Source organism: Adiantum capillus-veneris, chromosome 8 (genome assembly GCF_014529385.1).
Source record: "Adiantum capillus-veneris isolate H3 chromosome 8, ASM1452938v2, whole genome shotgun sequence".
Classification (NCBI taxonomy): domain Eukaryota; kingdom Viridiplantae; phylum Streptophyta; class Polypodiopsida; order Polypodiales; family Pteridaceae; genus Adiantum; species Adiantum capillus-veneris.
This window is the reverse complement of record NC_140938.1, coordinates 89,380,677-89,391,849: the sequence shown is the minus strand read 5'-3', so window position 1 is coordinate 89,391,849 and position 11,173 is coordinate 89,380,677. Positions and strand designations below refer to the sequence as shown.

The following is an 11,173-nucleotide window of genomic DNA, read 5'->3' as shown; positions in this document are numbered from 1 at the left end:
GCTCTTCTAGGCGCTTGGTGAAAAATGTGAATCTGCAATAGGGTTAAAGAAATGTAATGTTGCATTGCCTGATTAATGGGGAATGTATATGCAACTGCTTGCAGGAAGGGGTGCTAGGCGTAGCGCTAACAAGAGGGGAGAGATCCATGGGGGGAAGTTTTAATGCGTGAATGTGGGACTGAGGACAACGAGGTGCGGTTGCCCCTAGAAGTTCAAGACGTCGACTGACTTCTCATATCCAAGATCTTGAGATCCTGCAAGTGCAATTGCATTAGAATTTTGATGGAAGCTGTTTATGATGGCGCAGGACTGTTGCAGTGAGAGAGAAAGAGAGAGAGAGATATCGGTTGCGATGGAGGGTGGCCTGTGGCGGCCATAGAGGGAGAGGGATGAGTGATCTTGCATGTATGATCCAAGGTGGAGAGGGTGAAAAAGTGGGGGGTCATGAAGCTACGATGGGTTGCGTCATGCGTGGCGGCTATAGAAAGAGCGTTGGCTGGTTTGACCACGAACAATAGAATGTGTGGAAACAAAGTGAGTTGCAACTAGGTGGTTGGCTAGTAGAAAACTAGCATCCCATGCATGGCAAGGCAGGAAAGACCTAGTCATAAACTCTCGAGGTTCACTCCTTTATGGGTGTGCATGACGGCTACTTGTGTGAAGAAGAGAGCGAAAGTAAGAGAGAGTAAAAGTGATAAGGGTCTGCTATGCCAGAAGGGATGTCATGCATGCAAGAGCGAGTTAAAGTTGTTGGCGATAGAGTAGCTACAACCCCTGCATGCCAAGCCGAAGTCAAGTCAACCTTAGGGTGGGTGACACACCATCCGACACAGCGTGCTGGAGGTGGCCGAGCCCAGCTATCGCTAACGGTGTTGTTCACGCTACCGTTGTTGTGTGTTGTCACGAGGATGTGGTTCGCGTTGCTGCAAACCAGCAATGAGTGTTTTGTTACGGCTTGTAATGCAATTAAAAGAATTGAATGGAGCACCAAGGCTTGCTAAAGCTCTTGTGTTTCATGCTCAGGCTCATTAAGCATTACTTGTCTCCCCATGAGGCCCCAAAGCTTGCACTCCCCTCTGCCTATTGCCATTGCTCTCTTCACCTTTTTTTCTGTTTTTCTTGTGTATCCCCCCCCCCCCCCGTCCCCCCCTTTATATTATGCCCTATTATTTAACGGGCAGCCATCTCTTGGGCTTTTGGGCGGCCATCTCGTCTCCTCAAGTAAACCACATGTCAACCAAGGCAATGCTAAAGCACAACATTTTTCTCCAATAACTCCGCTTGTCCCAGCCATGTTGGACATATACTGCAACCAATGCAGTCCGAAACCCAATTTCATGAGAGCACCACACTAGGCATACACTTCGACTAAAGCACTGCTAGGCACAACATCTTTCTCCAACAACTCCTGACTAACACTCACATCACGAATTTTCTCACCCATAACGACACCTTTACTAAGGCTACATTCCTTCAAGGTGCAATAATAAGCAATGCTTTCATTAAGGCACCACATTTAATGTACATATAAACCAAAGCATTGCCTAGCATAACATGATTCTCCCATAGTTCCAAGGTCAAGCCATGTCGGTGGACTTATACCGTAATCAATGCTTTCCAAATAATGATTTTTTGGATAAGAAACCCTTCAAGAACCCTTTATGCTTTCGTAAAAGCATCATATTTAGCATACATATCAACCCAATCATCCGCAAAGCTTGACATTCATTTTGCATATCAATCTAGTCACCGCTAGGCAGCATTGCCAAGCACCCTATTTGGCCCGGATGTCATCCGGCAATGTTGAGCACAACTTTTTCTTTGACAATTGCATTGCATTTGGCATACATATCTACCGAAGCATCGCCAATCAAAACATTTGGTATACATATCAATCAAAGCATTGCCAAAGCTCCTCAACCAGTTTTTGCCCTCTAAAGTTCATCACATTCGACATAAATATCAGCCAAAGCATTGCTAAACACCACATCGAGCATAGCTTTTGGCTAAAGCATTGCCGAGTACCACATCATTTCCATGCCGATAAATTACATATCCCTGCAAAGCGCTTATTGGTCTCTAAAGTGCACCATATTTGGCATGAATATCGACTAGGGCATTGCCAAATACCACAATATACTTCAATGGCCACGAAGCTAGCCAATAATTAGCATACATATTGATCAAAGCTTTGCCATCCACAACATTGGCATGCAAGTCAACCAAAGCATCGACAATTAAGACATTTTTCCCCAATAGCCTATAACCAAGTCGATAACAAATGCCATTAAATTTTCTCGGGGCGGTGATAAAGTCAAAAACCCTGTGTCCTATTTCAGTTTCCCCTTGTGACATAGAGTGTCACTACACCATTCCTCTCTTGAGCAACATGCCTTGATTCGAAGATTTGTCGGGATAGATCTCAGAGATCTATTGGGATAAAGTCTTTGGTTCTCTTCTCTTCTTCTACATGTCAGTACAACTTTGATTGAAACCTTGAGAAATTCCTACTGGCGTGTCAAACTAACCCAAAACATAGGAAAAACTACAAAATACTCCCGTATTTTGTGAAAATCCCAAAATACCCCTCAGAGTTGAAAAATTCCCAATGTACCCCTCATATTTGGCCCTTCAAATTTGTTAAAATGTCTAAAATATCCTTAATTAACCTTACAAACATTTCTAATAACAATTCTTTTTGCAACTCTTCATAAGATTGGTTCTCCTCAATAGAAGACGATAGAACTAACATTTTAGATGGTATTGATGGCTGTTCAGATGAAATCGTTCATGATATCTGAACATAGATGCCTCTATTTGTGAGCTCATTAGTGAATAATTTTGTTTAAGATGCTAAAAGATAGATCTCCGATGTCATAAACATTATACTATACAAAATTTGAGGCAAATCCATCACAAAACGATGCATGGATATATTGGGAATTTTAGAAAATTTTGAAAGAATTTCCACTAATTTCAGGGGTATTTTGGTAATTTCCCCCGCAACAAACGTTCTCTTCTGTTCTGAAAATTTAGTAGTCACGCTCCGCAACTATGTTCTTCCACATCGTGCTGGAGCGGAAGATACAGCTTCACCCTCGCCATTTCGGGCCGCACCTCAGAGACAAGCTTATAGCCAAGGTCATACAGGAGGTGGAAGGCACCTGCAGGTGTGTATGCGCGTTATGTTGGCGCATGTGTGTGTGTGTGTGTGTGTGTGAGAGAGAGAGAGAGAGAGAGAGAGAGAGAGAGAGAGAGAGAGAGAGATTGATTTCTGCAAAACTTGAGGTTCTGACCTTACGGAACTGGAGGGGTATGACAGACATCCATGCCCTAATTGAAAACCCTTTGCCACCTTGTTAATCGTTTTGGCATGTGGTGTTTACAGTGGGCGCCATGGATTTGTAGTGGCAGTCACAAATGTATCGGATGTTGGGAAGGGCCTCATCCGTGATGGCACAGGCTTTGTCACTTTCCCAGTCAAATATGATTGCGTTGTCTTCAGGCCCTTCAGGGGCGAGATTTTGGAGAGCGTCGTTACCATGGTTAACAAGGTCTTACTTCTGTCTCTACCTTCTTTGCGGCTCAAAGCACATTTTCATAACAATTATCAACCAGTGAACTTCAAAAGGTTGTCTGGTTTAACCTGATTTGACATTCACGAGAGTGCAACAAAATAACCAAGTTGATCACTTGTCTTGTTTTATTTTCTTTAGTAAGCATGTGCAAAGATACACAAAGACACACAAGATCAATTGTGTAATTTCTGTGCCCCGTGCCCACCTTATCATTTTGCTATCAGACTATTGGGAGTTCTTGGTTGTCAAACGTGTTACGTAGTAAACCTTGCTTGTGCCTTCTATGCGTGATTTAAATGGATTGGATATATGGCAGCTATAAGTTAGTTTTGAATACCATGTCTCAGCAGTTACCAAAGGAATGAAGACATGAGCACACAAAAGAGAAGACAAACAGAATGTGTGTGGGAGAGAACGACCCATGAGCAATAAGGTAATGACTCAAGAGATGCTCATATAACGGATTACTGAGAATGAGTGCGAAGGGTTCACTCTATTGATAAAATAACCTAGTGTCATGTAGTAGTGGGGGTGTACCGTTCTCATCTTAGGTAAAGCCAAATCATTAAAAATAAGACGTGGCAAAATTGCAATTAATTGTGCCATATCAGATAAAAATATACCTCATCAGCATAAAAGCTAATAAAAATAAACAAAATGAACCAAAAGATGCTGATGTAGGGCTATTTGTGGCCATACAACCATGAGATGCAACCTAGGATGCCACCATGTGGTGATGACATATCTCCAGAGTCCAACACCTCTCCTTCAGTGAGGTCGAGGTAGAGGTAGGGGCTTGGTGTGAAGGTCTCCAAGATTGTCTTTATAGTGGGATAATACTTCAAGCTGATACAATTATCCTCAATTTAATCGCTAACAAAGTGGTAATGAACATTAATATGATTAGTCCTTCTTAAGGAATAAAACTTTGAGAATATGAATGGATGTCGGTAGGAGATGAAAGTTCCACCTGTGTCATCACCACGAGCACAATCAGAATCATTGTATATAACAAGAACATCAATTGTAGAATAGAGAACACTATTAGTGGTGCCAGAAAGATACCGTGCTCGATGAGCTCCTTGCCAATGTGAAAAACAGGCCATCTAGAATGTACTAGAAGTATAGTCAAAGGCCACATAGTAATGAATCGTGCAATGGGAGCAAAAGTCTTATCAAAACCAATACGTTCCTTTTGAGCATAGCCTTTAGCAACAATATGATCCTTGTAACAATTCAAAGAACCATTTAGATGAATTGTGACCTTGCAAATCAACGAGGAATAGGTTTTGAAGTATCATTGTCGTCAATAGACATCTCATCTATCATAGCCTTACACGAGTCATATGAGACATTGCCTCCTCTACAGAATATGGCTCAAGTGCCAATTGAAAGAACAAACGTTTAGCACTTTAAACCATAGAACTGAAAGAGAGAGAGAATTCTTGTGAGAGACACGTAGTTACAGAGTTCCACTCCCAGATTGCAATATCCCGAAACCTTGGCGTCCCTTTCGATCTTTATATTGCTTCAACAAGTTACAACTATGGGAACTTTGCTCTGCTTCATTGCCTGGTAGAATGCCAGAGAGAGCCCAACCCACATATTTAAAGGCCCTTGGCCTCACTTAAAAGCAGTATATGAAAAGCATCCAATCTAAAAGTATCTGGTTCAAAAGCACTCACCCTAGAGGCTATCTGTACAGACTGCCACATCATCGTGTTGTTTTGCAAATTGTGGGGCTATCCGTGTAGCAGGCCATGCCATCATTCTTATGCAATTGGATGCTATGTATGTGTTCGCGCTTTTTAGGCCTGTTGCCTTGTAGGTTGTTGGGAGTTAGGATTTGTCATCTTAATCCATTCAAATTTTAATTTTTCATGCCACTTGACCGTTCAGCAAGTTGGTAAGTCATTGTTTTGCTTATGCTAGGGTTTAGGCCCCTCGGGTGGGAGCTGTAGGCTGGCTAGGGTTAGAGGCTTAGGGAGCATAGTGAGAGGGAATGACCATCTTTTAGTCTACCGTACCCATTCCCGTTCCCATTTCTGTTTCGATCCTCATTCTATGTGGCGATGGCAATCCATGTGATCCTCGTTCTCGTTCCCCGTTTCTGTTTCCTGTTCCTTCTTACTATGTCAGCCTTCAGGGAGTCCTAACCCTCTTGGTCTCGAGTGGTTGATACGTCAACAATTTGTGACATCTCCCTTCTTGAAAGAAGAGTAATCGTTCGTGATTATATCTCAATTTAGATAAAAAATATATGATGGTAGTCCTTCCGAGGGTCAACCCGAGGGTCATTGAGTTTTCTCATTCCATATTAAAGCTATTGATATTCTGGCATCGCAAAATCAGCCATCACATCCAAACCACGCTGAAATTTAAAGGAGTTTCTCAATGCACTAAAGTTACATACCCAGGAAATCTCACCCAATTAGGACTATATTTAGTGGTTGACACATCACGATGCAACACAAATGCTTACAGATGCATGTTATTGGACATAAAAACAAACAGTACCGATGGTTTTTCTGCGGACTTCCTATGGAGATCTGAGACTACTGCTTAGAACAAAAGTCAAATTCTATTCAAGAATTGATGGGTCATGCAAAACAGGGTTTTGCGATACATTCGGACAATTTGACTTACTGCACTGATGAGATCTCGACTTAGAGAACCCAACAGACTTCTAACAATGAAAGTAGAAAGAGAGAGTTCCCAAGGAAAGAAAGACAAGGATACATGACCCTGGCTCACTCTTCGAGAGAGGGCCAATTACATCAAAGAAGGGAAGTGTTTTGGATGCACGGAACATGGGCACGTCTCCGCGAAGTGCCCTAATAAGGCACAACAAGAACAGAATGAAGACAGGCCAGAGAGTTCGAGAGCAGTTGAGGAATGTGGCAGAAAAGGCAAGATGAAAGCAGATTGCATGGGTACTCACCTAAGCACGATTGATGAAAGTACAGAACTTTGTCGAGCTTAGGGCAAAGATCAAGAAGCCCTCATTTTCTTTGATGGAGAAGCCAAGGCCAACTTCATTTCACCTGAATTGGCGGCGCGGCTCGAGATTACACCCGATCGGATGGGACCACAAGCAGAGGCAGTTCTAGCGGCACCTGAACGGGACATAGCCATTACACCTGTCATTGGCAAACTTCGGTTGCATTGTTAGGGGTATTTGGGACACGAGGACTTTTATATAATGCCCTTGGAAGGTTGTGACGTCCTCCTTGGAGTCCCGTGGTACCATAAGAACAACGCCGTGGTCGATTATCGATCGAAGAAAGCAACATTGACAAATGAAAAGGGCCGAAAAATTGTACTTGATGTGAAACTGAAGGGCGAGTCTGTCCCTATTGTATCGGCTTCGGGCGTTTCTCAATTAATGAAATCCAGTTTGTTTGTTTACTCGATCTATTTGAAAGAGTTAAATGATGAACATAGGACGAATATGTCTGAACTTGATAAAGAACGCCAAGATTTTCTCCACACATGCCGATTGCTTTTCTGAGGGCCTGCCAGGCCCATCTCGTCTTGAAAATCATACCATTGATCTGATAACTGGAAGCACTTCACCGAACCGACCACCTTACTGCATGAGCCGAGCCCAGAATGAAGAGATTATAAACCAAGTGAAAGACCTTTTGGAAAAGGGTCTTATCCATCCGAGTACTTCATTCTACTACTCTCCGATGTTGTTGGTTTTAAAGAAAAACAGATCTTAGAGAATGTGCATTCATTATAGAGCTCTCAATAAAATCACCATCAAGAAGAGATTTCCGATTCCGAGGATCGATGGTATTCTTGACCGATTATAGGGATCCTCTTGTTTCAGCAGGATCGATTTGAAAAGCGGATATCATCTGATCCGAATCGCGTCGAGAGATGTCTACAAGATAGCTTTTTGGACGAGCTTCGGTTTATATGAATTCTTGGTGATGCCTTTTGGCCTTACCAATGCTCCAACGACTTTCAACCGAATGGTGGATAGGATTTTCAGAGAGTACAGATCTTTCGTTGGCACTTTCTTTGATGACATTATAGTCTTCTCTGAGGATGAGGCAGAACATAGACACCATCTGCTACAGGTCTTTCAGGCATTGCGAGATCACAAGTTGGTAATCAATGCCTAGAAGAGTGAATGTTTCTTACACTTTCTGGGACACATCGTCTTAGCAGCAGGAGTACAAATGGACCCAGCCAAGATTGAGACTATACGTTATTGGCCCGATTTGAAGAATGTTCATGAAGTTAGAAGCTTCTTGGGCTTATGTTCTTACTATCGGCGGTTCATTAGACAGTTTGCAAAAGTCGCTTCCCCTCTGCATATTCTGACACAGAAAGGAGTTTCTTTCTTGTGGGGACCCACAAAGGTGACTGCCTTTCAGACTTTGAAAGAGAAATTGACTACAGGACCAGTTTTGACTTTGCCGGATCTCATTCGAAGTATTTGTGATGCTTGTGGTCGTAGTCTAGGTGCGGTCTTAATGCAAGAAGGCCATGTCATTGCCTATGAGAGCCGATTGTTTTCAAGGCTGGAATTGACAAATTTTTGAGAACGAGCTTTTGGCGGTTATCCATGCTCTTACTCAGTGGTGACATTACCTACTCGGAGCCGATTTTACGGTCTTCACTGATGATCAGAGTTTATGCTACTTCTTGTCACAGAAGTAGCTTTCGGAAAAGCAAACGCGGTGGGCTAACCAAATTGTCCATGTACAGGGACAGAAGAACTTGGTGGCAGATGCTTTGTCTCGGAAGCCGTTAGTCTCATAGAAGCTTCGAGGACATGGTCGATCAATATGTCACATATCCATATTTTTCTGATGTATTCACTTGAATACAGAATGGCGAGGTAGTAGCAGGATATTCCATACGGGATGACTACTTGATGAAGAAAACGATGTTGTGCGTTACATAGTCGTTGAGGGAAAAGGTTCTAACCGAATGCCATTGTCCACCATTTACGGGTCACCGCGGCATTGACACCACCTTGAAAGGTGTAGAGCATTACTTCTTTTGGCTGAGACATCAAGAAGGATGTGGACGACTTTGTACGCAGTTGCTTGGTATGCCAAAAGGTCAAGTTTGATAGGCATAAAGCACAGGGATTGCTACAGCCTTTACCCATTCCCACCCGCCCTTGGGAAAGTATTGCAATGGATTTGTTAGGTGCAGCGGAATGATTGTTGCGCTTTGCTCAAGATGAGTGCTCCGAAATGTGCTCATGGTTCCTTTTGTTCCTATGGAAGGGAGAGCCTTCCGTTCTTAATGAGAGAATGCTATGATCACAAACAAAGTGAATGGACACTGTGCGTGCAAGTGTATGAGACTGAGAGATAGAGAGAGAAGAGAAATACGACACCAGAGACGTAAAACCCTCCTCCGAAGGCCCCACTCTCGTCGGCGAGAGTGGTCTACTTATGATTGCACAATCTGGTACAAATGATATGCATGAGACTGATGCAAGTCTAGGCTATGTCGATGATGACGACGGTGATGACGAAGTCGACCCAAGGGTTGAAATCTGCAATCTTTCTACTGCTGTCCAAAAACGCTATGGGCTGAAATCTGCTAATCTTCTATCTGCTGAATTCTGACTCTATGTGGGTGACGATGTCGATGGCGACGACGACGCTTTGAAAACGCAGATGCTGAAATCTGCGTTTTCCTGGCTGAAACTGTAAACCTTGCGGAAACTGATCGTGCGGCGAGGAACTGCTGCGGGAAGGTGAGATTTGCGAGGTTCGGGACTTGATCTGCGGGTACTAACTGCTGAAAACTGAAAACGCTGATAGTCCTTGACTTTTCGTCGCGGAGAATCTGCAAAACGCTAGGGTTGGCTGCAGATGCAAAAACGCTAGGGCTGAAAATTGGTCTTTCTGTCGCCGTGGTTCTGCAAATGCAAAAACGCTAGGCTGATCTACTGTGTAGCGATGGCGTCGGGGCTGATCTGCTGTGCACCAACACGCTAGGGCTGATCTGATCCCAAAACGCTAGCTTTAGGCTTCTGCTCCAAAAACGCTAGGTCTCTTGGGGGTTCTACTGAGAAGTTGCCTGTTGAGCGTGGAGCTCCTGTTGCCTCTTCTGCCATTGAGTGGTAACTTTGGGTTTGCTTATATACAAACTTAGCAAAATTGCCCTACCTACTTTTGTTGGAAAGTTACTTAAAAATAATAAGTGAAAATACCAAAAATAGGGAAAATAGGCTAAATGCACTGGACAATTCCCCTGACTGAATCTGATGGATTTTGAAGGGAATACTGATGATCATGCTGTGTGCAACCAGAGGATATGCATCTACACTAAGTGATTGGGCATGCACGGTCTACGAATAGACTCACAAAAGTGCCAGATCACTTCTAAATCTAGACTGATTGGACTGACTGAACCGTGATCATGCTGTAGCTTGTCCATGAACACATAGGGTTGGATGTGTCACGTGACAGGATTTCATTTTTGATCTCCTGAAGACACAGAGTGGGCATGATGGTATCTGGATTGTTATTGACAGATTTAGCAAGCAAGCTCATTTCATTCCAGTGAAGAAAACAGTCAAGCCGGATCATTTAGCGAGACTGTTTATTGCCCAGATATTCAAATTACATCGCATGCCTGAGACAATAGTCTCTGACAGAGATCCCTGATTCACGAGTTTGTTTTGGATGGCTATTTGGGAGAACATTGGTACACGGTTCTCGTCATATTTCCACCCGCAGACAGATAGGCAATCTGAGATTGCAAATTCAGTCTACTGGATTTATTGAAGTCTTACATTTCTGATCAGAAGACTCAATGGAAAAAGTTTTTGCCCTTGGTGGAATTTGCCTACAATAACACGATCCACTCTTCGATGGGGAAGGCGCCATTTGAGAATATTGAAGGTGCTACGAAGGTTCCACCCTTCCTTAGCACGAAAGATAAGATTTTTGAAGCCGACCAGTACACGAGGGACCTGGACGTTGCTTTTGCCAAGGTTCGGGAGGCTTTAACGAAATCTCAAGAAAGACATAAGAAGGCAGCAGATGGACACCGTCGCGATTTGAAATGAAAGGAAGACGATTGGGTGCTCTTACGATTTAAGAAGGCATGCCTAAGAAAGAAAAAGGGAAAGGAGCGGCTTTTTCCAAAGCTTAGCATGAGATACTATGGAACTTTCTAGATAAAAGAAAAGATAAATGATGTCTTCTTTAGACTGAAGTTGCCCGATACTTGGAGAATTCAAAATGCTTTTCATGTGAGTCTCCTTAAGCCTTTTAAAGGCGATGTGCCCGATGATGGGAAGCTAGATGAGCAACCTGAAGTGGAGGAAAGCAAGGAGATCCCCGTTCCAGAACAGATATTGGCACATAAAGATAGAAAGACTAAAGGTAAAGTGATTAGACGGTTCTTGGTTAAATTCAAGAACTATCTTGCATTGGATGCGAAGTGGATGGAGGAGGAGGAACTAGCAGATACTCCTTACGTTTTGGAACTTTACCATGAAGCATTTGGTTTAGCATAGTCTACTCCGATACAAGGTGGAATCCTACGTACGTACCTAACGATTCCGTACGGTACATCCGTACGATACGGTACAGTATGACAATTTTTTA

The 11,173-nt window shown here is 43.2% G+C and overlaps 1 protein-coding gene across 1 annotated transcript in view; it reads left to right on the top strand.

Annotated features, from left to right (window-relative positions):
- Nucleotides 1–3,009: 3,009 nt before the first annotated feature.
- NRPB7 (DNA-directed RNA polymerase II) overlaps nt 3,010–11,173 on the top strand; it is a 40,926-nt gene continuing 32,762 nt past the window's right edge. Inside the window, exons 1-2 of the mRNA XM_086518179.1 lie at nt 3,010–3,170; nt 3,389–3,554. Coding sequence (XP_086374305.1) covers nt 3,055–3,170; nt 3,389–3,554 — 282 coding nt within the window. The 5' untranslated portion in view covers nt 3,010–3,054. The remainder of the gene's footprint in view (nt 3,171–3,388; nt 3,555–11,173) is intronic.